This window comes from Anolis sagrei, chromosome 1, assembly GCF_037176765.1.
Source record: "Anolis sagrei isolate rAnoSag1 chromosome 1, rAnoSag1.mat, whole genome shotgun sequence".
NCBI classification, from domain to species: domain Eukaryota; kingdom Metazoa; phylum Chordata; class Lepidosauria; order Squamata; family Dactyloidae; genus Anolis; species Anolis sagrei.
Window position 1 is genome coordinate 24,177,763 of NC_090021.1, and position 26,068 is coordinate 24,203,830.

General features: G+C 41.0%; 1 protein-coding gene across 2 annotated transcripts in view; it reads left to right on the forward strand.

The window, feature by feature from the left end:
• Positions 1-26,068, forward strand: part of MERTK (MER proto-oncogene, tyrosine kinase) — a 77,226-nt gene that overhangs the window by 40,780 nt on the left and 10,378 nt on the right. Inside the window, exons 9-14 of one of the 2 annotated variants that reach the window (XM_060754472.2) lie at positions 6,691-6,844; positions 10,225-10,381; positions 19,468-19,553; positions 20,645-20,740; positions 23,522-23,602; positions 24,522-24,614. In XM_060754472.2, coding sequence (XP_060610455.2) covers positions 6,691-6,844; positions 10,225-10,381; positions 19,468-19,553; positions 20,645-20,740; positions 23,522-23,602; positions 24,522-24,614 — 667 coding nt within the window. The remainder of the gene's footprint in view (positions 1-6,690; positions 6,845-10,224; positions 10,382-19,467; positions 19,554-20,644; positions 20,741-23,521; positions 23,603-24,521; positions 24,615-26,068) is intronic. The other variant, XM_060754473.2, reaches the window with a different exon arrangement.

Genomic DNA, 26,068 nt, shown 5'->3' on the forward strand with positions numbered 1-26,068 from the left:
GTTGGCCCCGATTGATTCCTATCTGGAATGTTCCTGTTTTTTGAGTGTTGCTCTTTATATACTGTCCTGATTTTAGAGGTTTTTTTTTAATACTGGTAGCCAGATTTTGTTCATTTTCATGGTTTCCTCCTTTCTGTTGAAATTGTCCACATGCTTCTGGATTTCAATGGCTTCCCTGTGTAGTTTGACATGGTGGTTGTTAGTGTGGTCCAGCATTTCCGTGTTCTCCAATAATATGCTGTGTCCAGCTTGGTTCATCAGGGGCTCTGCTATGGCTGACTTCTCGGGTTGAAGTAGTCTGCAGTGCCTTTCATATTCCTTGGTTCGTTTTGGGCATTGCTGCGTTTGGTGGTCCCTATATAGACTTGTCCACAGCTGCATGGTATACAGTAGACTCCTGCAGACGTGAGACATTATCTGGACATTCCACAGATATATAAACCTCACTTGCCTAGTTTCCAACAGACCTCACAACCTCTGAGGATGCCTGCCACAGATGTGGGCAAAACGTCAGGAGAGAATGCTTCTTGAATATAGACATACAGCCTGGAAAACTTAAAGCAACCCAGTGATTCCAGCCATTAAAGTCTTTGACAACACTCAAGACCTTGTTTAGCGACAACTTCCACGATTCCATACCATTAAGCTATGGTGGTTAAAATGGTATCAGACTGCATTAATTCTACAAAGTAGATGTATCCCGAGATTTAGATACTAATCATATAAAGATTGCAGCTTTCCTACAAAAAGGGAAAGCCATCCATTGTTTGTTTTCTGTTGAAATTTTTTGTTCCCTTTTTAAAAATAAATGCTTCTGGGATGTAGAAATCATATGGTCTAAACACACTGCAGTCAGCAATATAGTATTCTGATCTTGTGATGCTAAGTCATCAGCCTGTATTACAGACAACAGGGGAGATTTCCTATATCCTCAGGAGAAAATTAATCTTTGGTCCAGTTTCCCAGTTGATATTTAATAGGTGCCTATAACTTACAAAGCAGGGATGACTTACGATACTCTGTCAGAAAAGACAAAACGGGCACCTTCTTCTCTCATCCCATAAATGGAAGGCAAGTGAATTGATAATTCAATGGTATCTAAACCAGCAGTTTTAGAACAAGGCCGCTTAGAAGTGCACAACTCTGTTCTCTAGCATTCACTACCAAAACGATCTGAACAGATAAGAGAGATGGGTCAAAACTAACAAAATGAAGATCAATGGGGAGAAATGCAAGATACTCCACTTAGACAGGAAAAAATAAATAAATGTAAAGACACAGAATGGGGGACAATTCCTGGCTTGAGAGCAGTACGTGTGAAAAAGATCTTGGAGTCCTCATAGACAACAAGTTAAACATGAGCCAACAATGTGATGCTGCCGCTAAAAAAGCCAATGGGATTTTCACCTGCATAAATAAGAGTGTAGTGTCTAGCTCCGGGGAAGTCATGCTACCCCTCTGTTAGCTGGCGCATGACATTGTTGGCTCATGTTTAACTTGTTGTCCACGAGGACCCCGAGATCTTTTTCATACGTACTGCTTTCTAGCCAAGCGTCCCCCATTCTGTATCTTTGCATTTCATTTTTTCAGCCTAAGTGGAGTATCTTGCATTTGACACTGTTGAACTTCATCTTGTTAGTTTCGGCATATCTCGCTAATCGAGGGAACATCTCTCTAGGATAAATAAATAAAAAGCCATTTCTTTATTTGCAATTTTTCACTTTCAGCAGGGTCCTGTGCTCCTAACTTCAGCAAATGTGGGGGGCTGACTGTATATCATATCTTCCTTAGAGGAAGGAGGAAAGAGAAAAGAAGAGAAAGAGAAAGATGCAGATTTGGAATTCTTCCCAGAGCAAAGATCACTACTTTTATGACAGTTGTTTTATTTTTCTAGAGCAGTGTTTGTCAACCTTCCTAATGCCGTAACCCTTTAATACAGTTCCTCATGTTGTGGTGATTGATTTTGTCATTTGGGAGTTGTAGTTGATGGGATTTATAGTTCACCTACAATCTAAGAGCATTCTGAAGTCCACCAACGATGGGATTGAACCAGACTTGGCACACAGAACTCCCATGACCCACAGAAATTACTGGAAGGGTTTGGTGGGCATTGACCATGAGTTCTGGAGTTGTAGTTCACCTACATCCAGACAGCATTGTGAAACAAGGACGGATCTGGACCAAACTTGGCACAAATGTGAACAGTGGTGGAGTTTGGGGGAAATAGATCTTGACATCTGTGAGTTGTAGTTGCTGGGATTTATAGTTCACCTACAATTAAAGAGCATTCTGAACTCCACCAAAGATGGAATTGGACGAAACTTGACACACAGAACTCCCATGACCAGCACAAAATACTGTAAGGGTTTGGTGAGCATTGACCTTGAGTTTTGGAGTTGTAGTTCATCTACATCCAGAGAGCACTGTGGACTCAAACAATGATGGATCTGAAAATACTGTTTACTGTCGAAGGCTTTCATGGCTGGAATCACTGGGTTGTTGTAGATTTTCAGGCTATATGGCCATGTTCTAGAAGCATTCTCTCCTGACGTTTCACCTGCATCTATGGCAAGCATCCTCAGAGGTTGTGAGGTTGTGTGGCAAGCATCCTCAGAGGTTGTGATCTCACAACCATAGATGCCATAGATGCAGGCAAAACGTCAGGAGAGAATGCTTCTAGAACTAAACCTACAACAACCCAGGAAATAATGTGTTTTCTGATGGTCTTTGGCAGGGTCCTGACCCTCAGATTGAGAAATGCTGTCCTCGAGGCACTGAATCTCTTCTTCTAGGTCTCAATATTTCATAACCTTTTGCCTCATTTCATGTTCAGTTCTGCTGCCTTTCAGGATTGCCTCATCTCTACTCCAGTTTGTCCTCCCCTCCCTAACTACAGTTACATCTGTCATGTTACGGTCTAATTGCTTGTCAGTTTGAATCTTAACGTCTGGTAGGATTTTTGACATCTTGTTCCAGGCTCATTTTCTGCAGATGGAAAAATCATATACTTTTTGTCTAGATTCCAAAGACTGTTGCAGCCGTGCAATGTGAAACGTGTTGCCAGCTTGACACGGTGGCTTATTTAATTCATTTGTTCTGGGGAAGGTTAATACTGGAATTCCAGTCTAACTCCATCACTTGCATTTTAGGACAAATCTAATTACTTTCCCCTTTTTATTGGCATTCCCAATTTAAACCTTAGCTTTCGATGAATCTATACTGTTTAAATAATGCAGTTTGATGCTACTATGCTTTAGAAACCTGGGAGTTGTAATTTGGGGAGGCACCAGCCCTATTTGACAGAGAACACTAAATACCTTGCAAAGTGGCCGTTAAAGTGGTATCGAACTGTATTAATTTTACAGTGTAGATCAAGTATGGGCAAACTTGGTCCTTCCAGGTGTTTTGGACTTCAACTCCCACCATTCCTAACAGCCTCAGGCCCTTTCCTTTTCCCCCTCAGCCGCTTAAGCGGCTGAGGGGGAAAAGGAAGGGGCCTGAGGCTGTTAGGAATGGTGGAAGTTGAAGTCCAAAACACCTGGAGGGCCCAGGTTTGCCTGTGCATGCATTAGAGTAATCATAAGTTGCAATGAGCTGAAGACACATAACAACAATTGGTTGCTTTGCAAATAAAATGATAGCAGATTTAATGTAATATATGTGGGAAAACAGAGAAAGGAAAAAAGAACTGCGAGGAAGGCTTAGTTCCTGTTTATGGAGGATTCTTATCCTTGCACATTAGGTCAGTTTCTAGTGATCGCAACTCTGCACGTTGCCCCACGGAGAGATTGCCCATTGCTTGCCAGCCCTGCCAGCTGCACTTTTGAATCACAGGAGATGTTGTTATTGCTGCTGTTTTTCAGGGGCAGCTCACTAGGAAACAGGACCTAGAGTTCTTTCAGCCGTTCAGCTGACTCACTAGCTGTCCAGGAAATAAATGAGTTTACAGGAAAAGGGAATTTCTTGTTTCAAATGGATCATGCTGGCGTATCAGATGGAACCCGCCTCTGGTTTGAGATGAATGCCATGTCAAATTAGGCTTGTTAAAATAATTCGCGTTGCTTTTCTTGGATGGCACTGTGAGGAAAAATATATCTCCAAATAAATACCCATTTTATCACTAGTTATAAGAACAGCATTTAGACTGGAACAAAAGGATATAGCATTGAAATCCTCAGGGTTTCTTAATTGTGATAATTTTCAGATCACTAGCAAATTTATTTATTATTTATTTACTATATTTATAGCCCGCCTTTCTCAGCCATTTGGCGACTCCAGGCGGATTACAGGCTGGCGCAATTCAATGCCATACATTCACAAAAAACAATTAGAGCAGTTAAAAACAATCAACCTAACAATATAAAACATATATAAAAGCCAGTAAAACATGTAAACTCCGGTGTCATCCTGTTAAAATCAATTTCCAGTAATATCATCTAGCTCAGTGGTTCTCAACCTGGGGTCCCCAGATGTTTTTGGCCTTCAACTCCCAGAAATCCTAACAGCTGGTAAACTGGCTGGGGTTTCTGGGAGCTGTAGGCCAAAAGCAACTGGGGACCCACAGGTTGAGAACCACTGATCTAGCCAATCCGAGTTCATCATTCATAATTTCATGTTATCTATTCTGCTGCATTCTCAAAAGCTTGCTCAAAGAGCCAAGTTCTCACCTTCTTTCGGAGTCAGGAGGGAGGAGGCCGATTTAATATCCCTGGAGAGGGAGTGCCATAGCCAGGGGGCCACCATTGAGAAGGCCCTGTCTCTCATCCCCACCAATCGCACTTGTGATGAGGGTGGGATCGAGAGTGCATCTGCACTGTACAGCAAATATAGTTTGACATTCATGTAGTCAAATATAGTTTAACCTGTTGTGCCAGTGGCGCAATGGGTTAAACACTTGTGCCATCAGGACTTCTGACCAAAAAGTTGACAGTTTGAATCCGGGGAGGGGGTGAGTTCCCATCTGTCAGCTCCAGCTTCCCATGCGGGGACATGAGAGAAGCTTTCCACAGGATGGTAACACATCCGGGGGTCCGCTGGGGAATGTCCTTGCAGATGGCCAATTCTCTCATACCAGAAGGGACATGCAGTTTCTCAAGTCGCTCCTGACATTTAAAAAAAGACATCACTTTAACTGCCATGGAATACTGGGATTTGTAGTTTGTAGTTCTTTGACATGGTAAGCTAAATATCTTGCCTAACGCCATCTCCCATGATTATATAGCATTGAACTGTGGCATTTATTTATTTATTTATTTATTTCCGACATTTATATGCCGCCCTTCTCACTCCGAAGGGGACTCAGCTGTTTGCAAGTAATATGTAAATACAATATATGATATTATTACCATAGCACAATATTAGTATTATATATTACTATATTGTACTATACCATTTTACTGTAACATTATTAGTAATATTACATGTAATATAAAATATATAATTATAATATATTATTATTAGTATTGTATTACATTATAATATTATCAATATTATATGTATATAAATTAGATTACATATTATATTATATTATATTATATTATATTATATTATATTATATTATATTATTAGCACAGTGCAAGAGACAAGATGGAACTTGAATCCAAGTGGTGTCAACTTGTGTTAATTTAACAGTGTGGATACACCCCAGGAATATCATAGCAGACACCCCAGGAATATTGTAACATTGGAAAGCTTATTTTTCTCAGTTGGAAAGGAACTAAGATAATGTAGGATTGTACTCCAAAATTAGGACTATTGATGGATCAGTATTTTTTACATAATATTAGATTGCTTTAGTTCATCATCATCCCTCTAATCCAGTGGTTCTCAACCTGGGCTCCCCAGGTGTTTTTGGCCTACAACTCCCAGAAATCCCAGCCAGTTTAGCAGCTGTTAGAATTTCTGGGAGTTGAAGGCCAAAACATCTGGGGACCCCAGGCTGAGAACCACTGCTCTAACGCATGCATGGGCAAACTTCGGCCCTCCAGATGTTTTGAACTTCAACTCCCACAATTCCTGGCCTGAGGCCCTTTCCTTCTGCATATAATTATATTCATGTATCGTAAAAATAACTTTCCAAGCTTTGTCCTGGAGCAGTGATTCCAGCAGATGAGAAATCATGCAGTAACACGATAAAAGAAAACAACAAATTAGGGCCATTTCTGTGGTTTTGTAAAGTCAGAAATGGTGATGAATTGGTTTTTGAGTGTATCAAGAAAAAAGAATTTTGCAAGCTGGTCGCATCCTCTAGTTCTTCTGCTTTTTGTTAATGTTATTAGGTTTATTTTGACTCTTTTTGGCTGTGTCTCCAATCCAAGGACAGCCTTGTAATGACTAGGTCTGATAGATTGTAGCTGGCAGCTTATACAGCTGTGTAAAATTTATGTTGCGTTTTGACTTCAGTGGTTTGGGGAGTTTAAATAGAAGTGCTTGTCAGCGACTTCATTGTTCACATCCAGTGCCTGGAGTAGTAGAGATTCTCCATATATAGATGGTTGTTTTCAAGGCTTTAATCTCCGCCGATTACTGTAAGGTCTACAGTGTGGGCAAATGAGCATGAAATGTAATCCGAAAATCTCTCAGATCTGGATAACTCTTGGGTTTCCAGTTAATTATTTAATGGTTTGCCTGAAGAGAGGGGTTTCCCACTAATTCTTCTGCCTTTTCAAATCTTTTTTTCCCCATGCTCAGCACAATCGCTCTTCTCATGCTGGCAAAGATGCCAATGGCACCCATATTCCGATTGTGGTCACGAATGCCACATACATAGTGCGAGTAGCTGCAGTCACAAATGGTGGAGTTGGGCCGTTCAGTGAGCCAGTTGGGATTTTCGTTCCAGGAAATGGTAAGTTGGAAAAGTCTGGTGGTTTGAGTTCAAATTTTTTTGGAGTTATGTTTATATCCTGCATTCCTTCCAAAAGAGTCCAAGGAAATGTACATGGTTGTCCTTCTTGCTTTATTTTTGCAACAATCCTGTAAGGTAGGCTAAGTTATGATGCAATGATTGGCCCAGAAGGGAATAGAAGTTACTACATTGAAAGTCGCATCTCAGAATGGATAGAGACAGTGCAGCTGGCCTTTGACTCCTGACCTTCTTTTCCAGACCCACTTCCCCACCCCATACTATTACACTGGCTCATTTACATACATAAGCATGCATGCAAACTTGCCTGCCTTCCTTCTAAAATGCCCCTCTTCCATCATATAGAATCATAGAATGATAGAGTTGGAAGGGACCTCATGGCCCATCCAGTCCAACCCCCTGCCAAGAAGCAGGAAAATTGCATTCAAAGCACTCCAGACAGATGGCCATCCAGCCTCTGCATAGTAAAGGTAACATTTCCCCCCTGTCATTAGGTCCTGTCGTGTCTGACATTTCTAAGCCAAAGAGCCGGCGTTGTCCATAGACACCTCTAACCTTCCCACTGGATTAGAACCTATTGCTTCCACAACCCCTCCATAATGAGCTCTCCTCCGCAAATTACCTAGTTCCTTCTTTTATCTTGCCCGAGTTTAATTAACTAGTTTTAATTTTGTTTGTCTTGTAATAATTACATGTAGCCCACCCATTGTTATTGTGCTTGTGCTTATTGTAATTTTTATATTGTTATGTATTGGTTTTTTCTTTATTGTAATTGTTATTTGTGCTTGGCTTCATGTAAGCCGCTCCAAGTCCCCATTGGGGAGATGGTGGTAGGGTATAAATAAATATTATTATTATTATTATTATTATTATTATTATTATTATTACTATTACTGAAATGCTTGGAAAGGTTGGAAGAAGCTGGGGCTAACACCGGAAGCCCACACCACTCCTTGGATTCAAACCTGTGACCTTTCGGTCAGCAAATTCAGCAACTCAGTGCTTTAACCCACTGCACCACTGGGGGTTCTGCTTAAAAGCCTTCAAAGAAGGAGCCTCCACCACACTCCGGGGCAGAGAGTTCCACTGCTGAACAACTCTCACAGTTAGGAAGTTCTTCCTAATGTTTAGCTGGAATCTCCTTTCCTGTAGTTTGAAGCCATTGCTCGGCATCCTAATCTCCAGAGCAGCAGAAAACAAGCTTGCTCCCTCCTTCCTATGACTTCCCCTCACATATTTATACATGGCCATCATCATGTCTCCTCCCAGCCTTCACTTCTGCAGGGTAAACATGCCCAGCTCTTTATGTCGCTCCTCATAGGGCTTGTTCTCCAGCCCCTTGATCATGTTGGTCACCCTCCTCTGGACATATTACAGCTTGTCAACATCTCCCTTCAATTTTGGTGCCCAGAATTGGACACAGTATTCCAGTTGTGGTCTGACCAAGGCAGAATAGAGCATGGGTAGCATGACTTCCCTAGATCTAGACACTAGACTCCTATTTATGCAGGCCAAAATCTCATTGGCTGTTTTAGCTGTTGCATGACATTGTTGGCTCATGGACTTAGGACTCTAAGATCTTTTTCACACATATGGTAGCTTTAAATGTGTGTGTGTGTGCAAGGGAGCTTCTTTTAAAAATGGTCTGATTGCAGTGGAAAGGGGGCAGTTTTCGAAGTGAAATTCCCAGGATTCAGATGGAGAGGTTCCCACTGAAAATAAATCCATAATAATTTCTACCAGTGGTGGCTCTCCCCAACACTTAAATTCAGCAGAGTAAGGGGGAAACCAAGGATAATCTTTTAAATCTGTTCAGCATCTGATTGAAAATCAATAGGGCAGAAAATTTGGGGCAAGGAGGAGAAGCTATCAGATTGGATGAGTCTATGGGCTACAAGAGGTAACGTTCGGTAAAGTTCGGCCCTCCAAGTGTTTTGGACTTCAACTCCCACAATTCCTCACAGCCTCAGGCCCCTTCCATTTCCTCCTCAGCCGCTTAAGCCTCACAACCTCTGAGGATGCCTGCCATAGATGCAGGCAAAATGTCAGGAGAGAATGCTACTGGCACATGGCAATACAGCTTGTGAACCCATCTTAATTCTGGCCATGTGTAGTGAAATCTACCTTTTAGGCGACCAGGCCGAAGCCTGAATATCAGTAGCTTTCATCTTGAAAGGCAGGCAGAGGCAGGAGGAGGAGTCAAGCCGACTCCTGATTGGGTAGAGCAATTGGGGGAGGAGTCGGTTGAGAGAGGGAAAAAAGCTGTCAGCTTTTGACAGGGAGAGAGAAGTGTCTTAACATCAGTCACAGAAGGATGAGATTTTAGGAGAGGAAGCTAAAATAGGGTTCTGACAGGGAAGAAAGCTAGAAAGTGAGCCTTAAGGTTAGGGAATAAGATTGAGACAAAGGCTAGGGTTTTACTGTGTTGAGAGGACCAGTAAAAGAGAGTTTTGTCTTATTAAACTTAGGAGAAGTTTAAGATATCTTATTGCCCTGTGTGTGAGACAGACAGGAGTCTGTTCTCTAAGAGTTACTGTTTCTAAGGATAGAACAGTGTGTTTAAGGAAACTCACAGTTTTAAAAGCTTTTTGGTCAATAGAACTAACTGTTTAATACAACTAAGTCTCAGCAACTGAATTACGCTTCTGTACCGCTCATTCTATGAGTAGATGTTTGTTTAAAGCTCAATAAACCTTTTCTAGTTCATTTTTAACTGGTGTCAGCTTCAGTTTGTCAAGCACTTTTAAAGTCCAGTCAGCCAGTGAAGAAGCCATAGAAGAACAAGGGCAAACACACCTTACCTACAACACATTCACACCTTTGGTTCCTCAGACCAATAAAGCTGAGGTGGTGGCGGCTAATACTACCAATAACATCGGTCATTCATAATACGTTATCATCCCTTGCTTTGGTGGCAGCGGTGGGATTCTTTGTTCCCCCCTGCCCAGATATCTCTTTAATTTTATTATACCATGCTTCTTCTTAAGAAGTGTGTTAGTTCATTAAAATGCGGTTTGCAGTTTGTTATGATCTACTTGACCTGGAGCAAGTTAACTTTGTCATGTGTTTTATGGACAAAACTGGATTAATGGTTCTGCTAAGTAAACTATGGAGTGGTTTCCCTGCTCTTGCCAGCTAAGCAGGGTGTTTGACAGTCCTTTTTTGTCTCATGAAAATCCAAGAGATTCCTTCCAGGTGAAAAGGCAAGAGCTCTTCTGATTTGAAAGATGTATCAGGCTGAGTCAGAATACACAAATCCAACTGAACCACCCACTTGTGTCAATACCAAATGTACTGCACCGCCCCCAACGTATATGGAGATGTCTGTCTCTTTTCCCCTGTAACTTGTCTTATTGTTGTAGGTGTGGCACCCACTACCTCTTTGTCAACTACAGAATCTGGAGTAACGGATTCGCTTATAATAATCCTTGGGTTCATATTTGGAGTCGTTGTCGTTGGCTTAATCATGTGTGTGTCCATGATTGTCAGGAGAAAATTGAAGGAGGAAACCAAGTTTGGGTAAGTAGCAAAGAGAGACTAAATACTTATACTTATATCTACAATTTTCTTCCTGCAACAGCTCCATTGGCTCTCAACCAGTTTCTAGTGGGTGTGCTGAATATGACCAATAAAGCCTTATACATCTCAGGCCCAGGTTACCTGACAGACCATCTTCTCCAATATGGATCTTTCTGTGTTCTTGGGATCTTCTAGGGCAGTGTTTCTCAACCTTCCTAATGCCGTGACCCCTTAATGCAGTTCCTCAGGTTGTGGTGACCCCCAACCATAACATTATTTGCGTTGCTACTTCATAACTGTAATCTTGCTACTGTTATGATTCGTCATGTAAATATCTGATTTGCACAATGTATTTTCATTCACTGGACCAAATTTGGCACAAATACATAATATGCCCAAATATAAATACTGGTGGGGTGGGGGGGAGGGTTGATTTTGTCATTTGGGAGTTGTAGTTGCTGGGATTTATAGTTCACCTACAGTCAAAGAGCATTCTGAACTCCACCAAAGATGGAATTGAACCTAACTTGGCACACAAAACTCCCATGAAAGGCTTGGTGAGCATTGACCTTGAGTTTGGGAATTGTAGTTCCCCCATATCCAGAAAGCACAGTGGACTCAAACAATGATGGATCTGGACCAAACTTGGCACAAATACTCAATATGTCCAAATGTGAGCAATGGTGGAGTTTGGGGGAAATAGACCTTGACACTTGGGAGTTGTAGTTGCTGGGATTTATAGTTCACCTACAGTCAATGAGCATTCTGAACCCCACCAATGATAGAATTGGGCCAAACTTCCGACACAGAACCCCCATGGCCAACAGAAAATACTGTGATGGTCTTTGGCGACCCCTCTGACACCCACTTGTGACCCCCCCCCCAGGGGTCCTGACCCCCAGGTTGAGAAACACTGTTCTAGGGGGTCCTTTTCTCTGTCCCGCAATCCTCACAGGTGCATCTTGTTGGTTGAGTTGGCTTATTAACAAAAGACCCTCTTCATAAGTGAACACCATAGTAACTTAGTAGCAGTAGAGTGACCCAGCACCAGTAGCCAAAAGTCATACAGATACAAAAACTCACAGATCAATGTTATCTCTTCTATAGGAGGCTTTACTTTATAGCAAAATAATATGGTTGCACTATTTACAAGAACAAGGTTTCCATATCACAAATGATGTTCTTTATAGTTCCTTCTTTGCTTCCATGCTGGGCTTCTTTCTCATGCAGATAGAAAGCTTCGCTCTCACAGAGCCTTTTCTCACACTAAACTTACACAGGAGCTTCACGCAGTAGCTTTTTACACACAGCAACCTTCGCACTGGAGCTTCACACACAAGGCCTTCAACCTGGGGCTTCTCTCACTGAAGCCTTCTCATACCAGACCTACTAACACACTGAAGTTTAACTCACACTGAGGCCTCTCTCAGACTGAAACCTTGTCATATTGAAGGCAGCTAAACCCAGGGAGTACTAAGCTACAGGCATACCTACTTATATTGAACTGCAGCATTTGCTGACTGATTGCATCCATTTAACCGTTTCAGTGCTTGACTCACATTTTTGTAATTAAAAATGCCTAGTTAATTTTTAATATTTCAGACGTATCTGATGGCAACATGAGACAAAACCCTCTCAATGGCTGCTCCACAGCACTAAAACCCACTTGCTATAGATTCCTTATTATCCTTTTGTAGGCAACTGAAGAACCTTTTTGTTTTAGTAGACCGTTGAGGGCTGGTTGCTTAGGAGGAAAGACTTCTCATAATCTTCTTTATTGCTTAGATTTGCTTTGCTTCTTTTTTTTACTTTTTTAATGGTCATGCTTTTAATTCCTTTTAATTTAGTGGAATTATTTTATCCATAATTTAATTGCTGTTTGTATGATTTTAAAATGTTATAAGCTGATTTGTGTCCTGTAAGGGAGAAAAGCAGGGTAAAAATAAAGATGCATTATTATATTATTAACTAGCCATCCCCTGCCACACGTTGCTGTGGCCCAGTCTGGTGATCTGGAAAAGAAAGTAGTGTGAAAGTGTGGGTTTCTAATATATGTAATTTCTTGTTGTTTCTTTGTCAGTGTTGATATGTAGATCGTCTGGTTTGCCTACTCTGGAATATGGAACATATAATTGTCCTTCTTTAGGGGTCCCTTTCAAATCTATGATACTATATCTGTGTGTGTGTGTGAATCATATATATCTATCTATATTTATGACTGGATGACTCTTTGTCAGGGGGGCTTTGATTACATTTTCTTGCCCTTGTGAAGAGAGTTGGACTGGGTGGCTTTAAGTATTTTCTGTTGGTCAGTTCTGTGTGTCAAGTTTGGTCCAATTCCATCTTTGGTGGAGTTCAGAATGCTCTTTGATTGTAGGTGAACTATAAATCCCAGTAACTACAACTCCCAAATGTCAAGGTCTATTTCCCCCAAACTCCATCTGTGTTCATATTTGGGCATATGGAATATTTGTGCTAAGTTTGGTCCAGATCCATCATGGTTTGAGTCCACAATGCTCTCTGGATGTAGGTGAACTACAACTCTCAAACTTGGGGTCAATGCCCACCAAACCCTTCTAGTGTTTTCTGTTGGTCATGGGAGTCCTGTGTGCTATATTTGATTCAATTTCATAATTGGTGGAGTTCAGAATGGTCTTTGATTGTAGGTGAGCTATAAATCCCAGCAACTACAATTCCCAAATGACTAAATCAGAATTTTTTGAGTGAAGGACATACATTGGGTTGTTATGCGTATTGTGTCCAAATTTGGTGTCAATTCGTCCAGTGATTTTTGAGTTATGTTAATCCTACAAACGAACATTACATTTTTATTTGTATAGATCATAATGATCATTTTACTTCACCAGTTTTTAACTTTGATAAGTTGCCTTGAATCCTGGAATGGGAAATGGATAGGAAGTTGTTGTTATTGTATAATTGAGACTTGGACATTGGTTTTTAGAGAGGACACATCTGTAGGAATTTCTACGTCCTCTGTGGTTGTCTTCCATTGGAAGCTGAGCATAAATCACAGCGGAGGGCCTAGAGATACCTTGAGAGAATATTTTAATCAAAACCATTAATATTCAAATCAAACCACATATGTGGTAGGAATACCTTGAATGACCCCATAAAAGAGGGAATTGCAGTTTGTCACATCATCAGGTATCAAGCAACACTTGTGGCAATTTCCTCTTCCCGACAACCATTAAAGGTTGTCGGGAACTTCGTCTCCAACTTCCAATTTGGCAAACCTAGTAAAGGTAAACCAATGTTATACATTTCTTCTCACCATTGATTTAAATGGGAAACAGACAGAATGTCTGCTCAAGAGTAAGTTCCAATAAAGCCAGTGTGATTTACTGCCAGTTAGGAATATATAAACCAGCTGCTTTAAGCATTGGTCTAATAGTTCTTTCCAAACCCATAGGTACCCCAGTAAATACAATAGTAAAAAAGGGCAAAGCCTGAGAATCCACATAATCAGCAGATCTGGATAAAAGGCATTCCACTCGATGACCTTTTGTGAGGCATGATTCATTTGCGCGTGTGACTATGAAGAGCTTTTTAATTGCTAAATGTTTTAATGGTCTTTGTTATTGTTGCAAAATACACAGTGAAGTCTCTTGACTTCCCTAGCCCTGTGTCGCTCATCCTTAGATCCCCTTCAGTCTATCATTAATCTTTATAGTCCTGTTAGAGGATAGCAAATTACATTCCATACATCCACACTTTACCTTTAAATTTTGCTAGGCAGCAGAAGCTAAAGTCAGCACAAAGTCGCCTGTTTCTTTTTGGACTTGCTTCCCTATTTTTCTCCTGCTTGCTGCGTGGATGAAATCTGGGATGTGTGTGGCTATGCAATGTCAGCATTGTATAGGTGGCAAAATCAGAAGAATAGACAAATTAGGAGTTTGCTTTTGTCTGAGGCCCCTTTTACACTGCCATATAAAATCCAGATTATATGCCTTGAACTGGATTATACGAGAGTGGAAGCTCATATAATCCATCTCAAAGCAGATAATCTGGATTTTACAGTATATGGAACTAGCTGTACCCGCCACATGTTGCTGTGGCCAACCTTCCCTCTCTCTTTCTCTCCTTTCTTTCTTTCACTCCTCCCTTCCCAGTTTCCTTCCTTCCCTCATTTTCTTTCCCTTCTGCTTTCCCTGCTTCTTTCTTCCTTCTCTACCTGTTTCTTTCCTCTCTTCCTTTGCTCTTTGGTTCCATCCTTCCTTGTCCCTTTCCTTCCTTCCTTCCCTTCCTCCCTCTTTCTTTCATTCCTTCTCTCCTTCCTTCCCTCTCTCTTTCCTTCCTTCTTTCACTTTATTTCCTTCTCTCCCTCCTTCCTTCTCTACCTTTCTACCTTTCTTTCCTTCCTTCTCTCCTTCCTTCCTTTCTTCCTTTCTTTCCCTCCTTCCTCCTCTCCTTCCTTCCTTCCTTCCTTCCTTCCCCCTTTCTGTGCATGCATTGTGTGTGCATGCATATATGTGTATACATATTTGTGTATATGTGTATTTGTGTATATATGTGGTTTTGCGCATGCGTTGTAATGTATTTTTTTGTTTGTTTGTTTACTTTTAAAGTCTTTTCCGCTGTATTTTTCAGTATTTTTATGAGTGATGGTTACTCATTGGCCTGATAGGTGTGTTGTGTCCAAATTTGGTGTCTGTTTGTCCAGTGGTTTTTGAGTTATGTTAATCCCACAAACGAACATTACATTTTTATTTATATAGATTGTAGATGGGGTCTACAGGGAAGGGCCTCACCCTTCCTTCCTCTTCTCTCTGCTGTGTTAATTGAATGCAAATGGCGTTTATACTTTGAATTCCATTTGCAGCAGTCCAAGTAACTGAGTATAAAAGAGGAAAGTGAGAAGAGGAAAGAGAAACTGGGATGATTTAAAAATCAGATTAGGAAACTGGAAAACAGAGAATTAATCAAGATTCTCTTGGCTAAATCAGGATAATTGGTGCAATGTGTAATGTTGGAGAATGGTCCCTGGTCAAAGTGGTCCCTGGTCAAAAAAAGGTTGGGGACCACTGAACTAGATCATAGAATCATAGAGTTGGAAGAGACCTCATGGGCCATCCAGTCCAACCCGCTGCCAAGAAGCAGGAAAATTGCATTCAAGGCACCCCGACAGGTGGCCATCCAGCCTCTGCTTAAAAGACTTCACTTCACTTCACTTTATTTCTTAATTAGTCGCTCTCCACCAAGGTTCTCCAAGCGACTTACAATCTAAAATAGCATTTACACAATATAAAAACATTCAACATAAAAACATTCAACAGTGACTATTTGGCAAATTAGATCTGATTACTTAAATGCACAACTAAACAGCCAAGACTCCCATTTATCACTGTCAAATTCTTAGTGAAAGGCATTAGGGTCTCTGTGCATACTTAGTTCCTTAGGTTGCTACTGTCTTGTTTGCAACAGAATCTGTATTCAGATATTCCTGTATTGAGTGATCATTCTGGAAATGATCAGTCAATAGGAAATGTGCCATAGGTTGTTATACAATTGGAAGTGATTCTGTCAACAGAAATTAGATATGGACAGTCAGACACATTTTATTACAATATAAAATGTTCATGGACAAGAGTCTACTTTTGTCAAATTCATGGAATGTCATCCAGATTTGGCACATTGTATATGCATGAGTGCAGGAAGAGGATGAGATGAAAACAATGAGATAACAATGAAATGCAAACAATACAGACAGTGAACATCATGTTAAACATAATATATCAGTAAAATATATTAAGAAAGAGAACAGGTCGTGCTGTGCAAATGTTTATCTTGTTTACTGCAGAAAACGCTTCTAATCCTCAGCCTTTTCTATCTGGAAGGCGGCCACTTTTCTCCCATGGCATGCAAGGATTGTTTCATACTCCCAACAAAGGCCCATTGTAATCTGGGTTCACAAAACTCCTTCTTCCCTTGTGACCTTGTACAATAAAGTTCTAAACAAATCAGCCCTTTTCTTTTCTCCTTTCTAAAGAAAGCCTTTTGAAATAACCAGCTGTTCTGAGGGCACCAAAATATTTCTTTTTTTTCACAACACACTTCTGGGAATCTAGCTCACTTGAAACTTTAATACAAAATCGCCCATGTTTCTTCATCTTAATGCAACGGTCAATTTGGTTCTCCTTTGTCTGTTAGGACACCATGAGTTGCTTGCAGTAGCTTAGATGTTGCTGCGGATATTTTTTTTAACTACATGGACATTTTTGGAGCATAATTCCTTTGTTAAGAAATACCCTGAGCAGGATTGGTTACTGCATAAACAGGCAACTTCTTTCCCGTACAGCCTCTGTGTCCCTTTAAAGCAGAACTTCTTAAATGTTTTCCATTCACAACTCCTTTCCATCCGAGAAATTTTTGCGTGACCCCAAGTGTATGGGCATATAAAATAGGTCTAAAAATCAAACATTTACTGGCATCGGAATTGTGGTGCAACTGGCTGGGAGTCAGCTGCATTAAGATCACTACTGACTGAAAGGTCATGAGTTCGAAGCCAGCCCGGGTCGGAGTGAGCTTCCAACCAATTTGTGTAGCTTTCTGTTGACCTTTGCAGCCCGAAAGACAGTTGCACCTGTCAAGTAGGAAATTTAGGTACCACATATGCAGGGAGGCTAATTTAACTAATTTACGATGCCATAAAAATCTCCAGCAAGCATGCAAAGAATGAGGAAGTACTTCATCAGTGTCACAAATGGACGGTGAAGCGACAGCTCCCCTGGTGGCCAGAATGCCCTCAACAAAAAGCTAGAATGTTAAGTAGCCTCTGTGTGTCTGTCTATATAAGTTGTGTGTCTATGGCATTGAATGTTTTCCATGTATATGTACATTGTAATCCACCCTGAGTCCCCTGCGGGGTGAGAAGGATGGAATATAAATACTGTAAAATAAATAAATAACTAAATAAGCAATCAGCATATGCAAGGCTTGCTAAACAGGCTGGTTTTCCTTTTCATAGAGTACAGCTGAAGCATTTTCTGCAGAGTCCACTGTAAACACTGCACATTGTTGCCATTTTGGGGGGGATTTTAACATTGAATTCCATCTGGGTTCAGTGTGCTTTCCACCTACATAACTGTAAAGCCAGCAGGAAATTGAAAGTTGCTTGGGAAGACCAAGAGTTCGAACACTGTTCCCATTCTAAATATCTCGGTGTCACCTTTGATTAAATACTAACATTTGGGAAACACTGTATGAACACCAAGCACAAAGTAGCTGCATTCAATAGTATCCTGCAGAAACTTACTGGTAGCACATGGGGTGCAAACCTAAAATTAATAGGAACATCATCCCTGGCCTTGTCTTACTCAACTGCTGAGTAAGCTTGCCCTGTTTGACAGAAGTCTGCCCACGCAAAGCAGGTGAATATAGCACTGAACGAAATATGTAGAATAATCACAGGATGTCTCAAACACACACCTGTATAAGCTAGTTGGCATTTCCACCTCTTGATGTGTGACAGGAAGTTGCTGCCAACTGTGAGAGACATAAGGTTGAACACTATGAAAGCCATCCACTGCATGGCTCTCAGCCTCCTCCCAGTATGCACAAATCAAGGAAAAGCTTCATGAGAACCACCACTCCTCTTAATGTTCACCCAGCAACACAAGAGTATCCCTCTGGACAGCTAAACCAGGAAATCCCAATTGGATGGCCCCCCATGGGGGTCTTCCTTCAGGGGCAAACCAAGAATAGGCAACTTGGAAGTCCCTGAATTGACTCAGAAGTAGAGTGGACAGATCAAAAGACAACCTGGCTAAATACCTAGAAGAATCCTCCACTTTGTGCGACTGTGGAGCAGAACAAACAACTCTGCATGTGTATGCTTGCCCACAATGTCCTGCCTCATGTACATCTGTACATCCAAGTAAGGTGGCCTTTTGCAGATGACAGATGGTAATTTTATCAGTGCCAATTGTGTTTAAGTGCAGGCCAAGGTCTTTAGGCACTGTGTCAGTGTGCCGATCACCACTGGGACCACCTTTACTGGCTTGTGCCAGAGTCTTAGCAGTTTGATTTTTAAATACTTGTACTGTGTCAGTTGTTTCCAGTTGTTTCTCTTCAATCCTGCTGTCGCCTGGGATGGCAACATCGATGATCCTTATTATTATTATTATTATTATTATTATTATTATTATTATTATCCATTCCATCCCCTGCCATGCGTTGCTGTGGCCCAATCTGTGTATATGTGTTGTGTGTGTGTGTGTGTATGTGTTTGTGTATATGTGCATAAATGTGGGTTTGTGTATACATGTAGTTTTGCAAAATGCATTGTAATGCGTTTTTTGGTTTTTTGGCTTATTAAGTCCCTTCTACTGTGTTTTTCAGTGTTTTTATGAGTGATGGTCACTCATTGGCTTGATAGTTATATTGTGTCCAAATTTGGTGTCAATTCGTCCAGTGGTTTTTGAATTATGCTAATCTCACAAATGAACAGTACATTTTTATTTATATTGATTATTATTATTATTTTCCATTTATCAGTATTGCATTTTGTTTTATTTCAGCACAGTCTATATTTTGGATTCTGTTCCAGTATTTATGTTTTTTTACATCAGACTTTAAGTGGACCTTATTACTTTGGTCCTTGTTTGTTCAGAGGCTCCTGGTTTCTCTTTGAGATGTTAGAATGGTCAATCCCGAAAGGAAAAGAAATGTCATATATAGAAGTGAAAGTCCTTAGGCTTCACATCAGTGAACACTGTTTAAAGGAACAGGAAATGATTAAGTAATGCCCTTTCCCTAACCCACCCCAAAATAGTTAAGTGACTCAGCATTGCCTTTATCACCAAAGTGAGTTTATCAGGTGCTTCTTAAGAAAACAACTGTTATCACGTAATGCAGTGCAGGGAAAAGATGGAGAATGCTTGAACTTCCTTTCCTTTTGGATTGTTTGAATTCCTGGCAAGCTAAACACCTGTCCATGAAAATTCCCTTGGTGAAGAAAATCACTTGCCTTTTGGCAGCTACAACTCCCTAGCTTTCCAAAGAATTCAGCGTGATGGAAATATTGCTACCACAACATTAAAATGTTGTATTTTCCTGACTCCCATTAGGTACGCTTTCGGCAGTGATGAGTCAGAACTGACTGTAAATTACAAAGCAAAGAAGTCCTATTGCCGCAGAGCTGTTGAACTCACGCGTAAGTTTTCCGTTTGCTTCTACAGCTGTCCTTTGTTCTATTTTTTTAAAACACACCAAATAATGGGTTGTTGTGAGTTTTCCGGGATGTATGGCCATGTTCCAGAAGCATTCTCTCCTGACATTTCACCTGTATCAATGGCAGGCATCCTCAGAGGTTGCGAGTTCTGTTGGAAACTTAGTAAAAAGGGGTTTATATATCTGTGGAATGTCCAGGGTGGGAGAAATAACTCCCAAAAAAGGATTCCCCCAGGCAGTAAGAAGCCAGACCTTGAAACTGTCAGGCCATTAAATGCTAATCAAGGTGGCCAATTGAAACATTCACACCTACCTCAAACAATTCTTTCTCCCACCCTGGACATTATTCCACAGATATATAAACTCCATTTTCCTAGTTTCCAACAGACCTCACAACCTCTGAGGATGCCTGCCATAGATGCAGGTGAAACGTTATGAGAGAATGCTTCTGGAACAAGGTACTTCCAGGCCATCAAATGCTAATCAAGGTGGTAAGTTGAAACATCCACACCTAGCTCCAGCAGACAAGAGTCCTTTGTCCCACCCTGGTCATTCCAAAGATATATAAACCCATTTTCCTAGTTCCAACGGACCTCACTACCTCTGAGGATGCTTGCCATAGATGCAGGCAAAACGTCAGGAGAGAATGCCTCTAGAATATGGCCATATAAACCGAAAAAACCTACACCAACCCAAGCACATAATAGTACCACAAACTCATATCAATACTGCAAATCTTGTCAGGCACAATCTGTTTTATAAAATGGTGTAGGTAAGATTTTAAACTATTCTTTATAGCCCATGTACAACTTCTTGTGTCTCCATAAAAAAGGCTAGAATGTGGAAAAAATATTTTTGAAATGGAAATGTGGGGATTCTAGCGCTGTGCTTTCTCTGCTGTTTACGTCTGCACAGGGATGCAAGTTAGCACATGCTCAGTATTTTTTTTAACTCTTGTGGTTTTCAGTGGCTCAACTTCCATTCAAGTTGAAACTTTTTCCCCTCAATGTATATCTTATGATTTGAAATGAAGGTACTATCTTTTCTAGCTTACCCAAATCCCTCTCTTCACAGTGGGTAGCCTTGGCGTGAGTGAAGAGCTGCAAGAAAAACTCCAGGATGTTGTGATTGTCAGGACGAACCTGTCCCTGGGGAAGATCTTGGGAGAGGGTTTGTATCATATACCTTTTTAGCAATTGTACTGTATACTGTATACTTCTTGGGAGGAGAGCAATGTCCAATCTCAATAAAATAGTAAAGAGCAGGGACATCACACTGGCAACAAAGATCCGCATAGTCAAAGCCATGGTATTCCCTGTAGTAACCTACGGATGTGAGAGCTGGACCTTAGGGAAGGCTGAGCGAAGGAAGACAGATGCTTTTGAGCTGTGGTGTTGGAGGAAAGTTTGAGAGTGCCTTGGACTGCGAGAAGATCCAACCAGTCCATCCTCCAGGAAATAAAGCCCGGCTGCTCGCTGGAGGGAAGGATACTAGAGACAGAGTTGAAGTACTTTGGCCACATTATGAGGAGACAGCAAAGCCTAGAGAAGACAATTATGCTGGGGAAAGTAGAAGGTAAAAGGAAGAGGGGCCGACCAAGGGCAAGATGGATGGATGGCATCCTTGAAGTGACTGGCTTGACCTTGAAGGAGCTGGGGGGGGGGGGTGACGGCCGACAGGGAGCTCTGGCGTGGGCTGGTCCATGAGGTCACGAAGAGTCGGAGACGACTGAACGAATGAACAACAACTGTATATTCCATATTGCCCATGTTCCCTTCCATACATCCTTAGGAAATTTTCCATAATATTTGGAAAAACACATGTTGTGAAAGCTTCAATGTTGGCTGAAAACAATAGTTTTTTTTAAAGAATAATATATTTATTGTAGCAGTATTTGGGGACCAAAATGGAATGGATTATATTCGCTTTTTCCTTTGTTTGATGGAGTGTAACTCATGCTACAACCAAAATGTTAAGGCTTTTCAAGTGCCCTGAGGTTCTTTGATGCAACCGATGACACAACCTAGATTAAGAAGATCTCTTTCACAGTGTGTGGTACATTCCAGGGTAAATCCGCCCACTGGAGTTCTTAGTCTGTTAACCACAATGTGGGAAGGCAATTTACACCACATAAAAGATATTTTTGTTGAGAATAGCACAAGTAGGGTGAGGGGAAGTGGAACCAAAATATTATGGAAGAAATAAACACCAGAGTTGCTGTTGGAGGTATAAACACTGAGATCTTCTGGAAAGGCCGACTTCTGTATCTTATCAGTTGGAGGCAATGCAATGTTTACATGCAACAGAAAACCTTCTCAGCATCTTATGCTTGGGATGTCTTCTTGCTGGAAGCCTGCTTGGCATCAATGTTGGTTTCAAGAAATGGCTTTCTATAAGCCTCTTTGAGCCCAGTTAGTGGGCTATAAGTGAATGAAAAGAAAGGAACATTAAAGTTGGGGTTTAGTTTAAGGTATCACATTCTTTTTTCTCGGTTTTTTTAAAGATGTTAAGTTGTTTAATATTTTGCAACCTGTTTAAATTATTTATTGATTTTAATCCAGATTAAAGTTGTAATCCAATTTTAATATGGATTTTTAAAACTGATATTGTTTTATCCATTTGCTGCCCTGAAATTTCATGATAAAAGGATGGAATAATTATATTTAAGTAAACAAATTCTTGACACACTGGCTCACAAAATATAATGTCCCTTTTCAGTTCCAAATGTCACTTGCTGAACATTGAAGCCTCTGGATCACACATGGGCATGCTTTGGCCCTCCAGGTGTTTTGAACTTCAACCACCAGCTGTTAGGAATTGTGGGAGTTGAAGTCCAAAATACCTGGAGGACTGAAGTTTTCCCATGCCTGCTCTAGAGGCAGTTTGTTGCTTATTTTTATACCCAAAGTGTCAGGGCTCTGGCCTTTATCCATTAGACTGTTTCATAAGCATCATCCTCCAGGTAGGGAGATTTCTCTTCATTTAGAATCATAGAATCATAGTTGGAAGAGACTTCATGGGCCATCCAGTCCAACCCCCTGCCAAGAAGCAGGAAAATCGCATTCAAAGCACCCCCACCAGATGGCCATCCAGCCTCTGTTTAAAAGCTTCCAAAGAAGGAGCATCCACCACACTCTGGGGCAGAGAGTTCCACTGCTGAACAGCTCTCACAGTCAGGAAGTTCTTCCTCATGTTCAGGTGGAATCTCCTTTCCTGTAGTTTGAAGCCATTGTCTGTGTCCTAGTCTCCAGGGCAGCAGAAAACAAGCTTTCTCCCTCTTCCTTATGACTTTACCTCACATATTTATACATGGCCCTAATCATGTTTCTTTTCAGCCTTCTCTTCTGCAGGCTAAACATGCCCAGCTCTTTAAACCGTTCCTCAAAGGGCTTGTTCTCCAGACCCTTGTTCATTCTAGTCATTCTCCTCTGGACACATTCAGCTTGTCAACATCTCCTTTCAATTGCGGTGCCCAGAATTGGACACAGTGTGATTCCAGGTGTGGTCTGACCAAGGAAGAATAGAGGGGTAGCATGACTTCCCTGGATTTAGCTTGATCAATGGGAACCAATACAGTGTAGTGCATTGGATTACAACTATGAAGATAGTTCTGCCTTGGCGAGTGTAGGAGGTTAAACATATCTAGCTTCATTGCAAGCTCTCTCCCCCAGCTGTCCATACACATTTTGTGTTATCTTAGAACATATGTGAGTTGTAACTCCAATACGTCAGCGTAATGTTTTGAGTTGCTTCTAAGTAGTCACAGGATTGATTAATGAGAGGTACTCTTGTGGAATTCGTGAGCCTCACGTATTACTTCCTCTGGTTATTACAACGTTCGAAAGGCTGGAGAGTCATTGCAGCAAATGTGATATAACCCTTTCTACTGATTCTTCTGAGTGAAATACTGGGAACTGAGACAAATGCAGGTGTATTTCTCTGTTGATCCAGGAGAGTTTGGGTCAGTCATGGAAGGGAGTCTCAACAATCCTGATGGAACTACTCAGAAAGTTGCTGTGAAAACCATGAAGTGTAAGTAACCAGCAGATCTTGATGGGCTTGGAGCTGTTTGTTTTTCAGAGACATTCAAGCATGTAGTGCTGTGCTCAACCTTGCTATAAGAAGAGAAGAAATAGACTTGTTACTGATTCAATCTGTCAGAAGAGAAGTACACCCAGATCACACAAAATAGCATCTGGACCATATTGCCGTGCTCTGTCCTATGAAATCTTAGGATTTCTAGTTTCAGGAGGACAACGACTTTAAGTTCTCTCCCACCTAATTACTACGTTGTCAATGACACAATCAATATATTTTTCTGTTTAGACTTCATTGAAAGTGTCTTTTTTTCTTGAAGTCATATATGGAAAACAGAGTTAGATGAAGTAACAGTGATGTAGCCCTGTAGCTTCAATGATCGTGCTTTGGACCTGAGAGAACAGGATGAAAATCCTAAATTAGCAATTGATCCCAAACAAGCTTTAGCTAAGCGCCCCCCCAATTTGGTGTCCTTTAGATGTGTTGTATTACAATTCCCATTTTCCATGGCTGTGGTGGCTGGGAATCATGAGTGTTGACATCCAAGATAGCATCAGGCCGAAGAAGATGCTCTAGTTCATAATTTTAAGGGTGTCTTGAAAATCTGCCTTGAAACTTCCAACCAAATGGTATGATTGTGTGCTTCCAAAAAGGTTGCCAAGGTAACAACTTGGATTTTATATACTGCATGCTTGTTAAATGACCTTTCTGTAAACTCAGTGGAAAAAATGCTGGTTCCAATTTCCACGAAAATAACTTTCTTAGAGATCTAAGTGCCAGGGACACCCTGTTCCTTTCTATTCAACCCATGCTAATGCTCACTTTGTATAGATAAGGAAGTGAAAAGCATTTTAGAAGTGATATTTGGAATGTTAACCTTAACTGTTTGGTTGGTGTTTTGCTGTGCTTTCAGTGGACAGCTTTTCCCAACGAGAAATTGAGGAGTTCCTTCGAGAAGCTGCGTGCATGAAAGACTTCGATCACCCCAATGTCATCAAACTTCTTGGTGGGTCAACCAACAAGTAGATTGTAAATAGAAAATATAAAGGACAATAATTCTTGGTAAAGGGGAAATCTAGAAGGAAAATAGTGATAATGCACTATAAGTGGATTAATTCATTCAAGGAAACCACAAAGTTGAGTTCTGAAGCGTAAATGGGGCTGTTAATAACAGGATCTCTTGGGAAGTCTCCCATTCATAGGATTGTCATCAGCCAAAGTTGGCTTGGCAGCACGTAACAAAAGTATTACAAGAGAAGTACATGGGGATAAATTTTTTGTAACACTTAAATAATAATAATAATACTCCTGACCTCACAATCGTGTTAAAAAACAAAGTATGTCGCAATCCCAGGTGACAGCAGGATTGCAGAGAAACAACTGGAAAAGCTGACACGATACGAGGATTTAAAAATCGAACTGCAAAGACTCTGGCACAAACCAGTAAAGATGGTCCCAGTGGTGATCGGCACACTGGGTGCAGTGCCTAAAGACCTTGGCCTGCACTTAAACACAATCGGCGCTGACAAAATTACCATCTGCCAGTTGCAGAAGGCCACCTTACTGGATTCTGCACATATTATTCGCCGATACATCACACAGTCCTAGACACATGGGATCCAATTCAACAGCCAGCAGAATGTCTGGTGTTGACTCATCTTGTTGTGTTTCAAATAATAATAATAATAATAATAATAATAATAATAATAATACCAACACTTGATTTATATTCCACCCTTTTTCATGTGGATATTCAGAGTGGATTACAGTATGAACAGATACCGGCAAACATTCAATGCCTTGTTAAATAAGACACACAAACACAAACAAAGGCAAAGGCTTCTCCTTTCATTTCTGGCTCTGGGGGAGGTGCTGTTCTCCATTTCCAAGCTGAGGGAGCCTGTGTTGTCACCTCCTGGTTGTGTGACCGGCATAACTGTTTGGAGCGTCTTATGCCTTTCCTGCCAAAGCAGGACCTATTTATCTACTCACATTTGCATGTTTTCAAACTGCTAGGTTGGCAGAATTGGGAAAATCTAGCAGTTTGAAAACATGCGGTGAAATTGACTGGCTGCTTATGTGAATCGTCTGTCAGAATGCACAGGCTTTTGGTATAAGAATCCAACATGACTGTTCTTTTGTTCTTCTGAGGTCAAGAGAGTTTGAGGGAATGGCAGCTGGTGGCTTCCTTCAGCGGAGCAGTGAATCTGTTTTGGATTTTAGTACAGATTTTTAAGGAGTTGTCCAAAGTGTAAAGCCTATTCGGGTGATAGACTTCAGTACCTTGGATAACTTCTTTAAAGTCTGAGTTTAAATTCAGAGCAGTGTCCCAGCGACATGAAAGCAATCATGTCAGCGTAGGCAAGTGTGGGGAAAATACTCTCAATGAATTTTGGAAAATTAACAGAACAGCATGGAAGCATTTCCAGTTTGGAAATTGGCTGCTAATTTATGACTAGA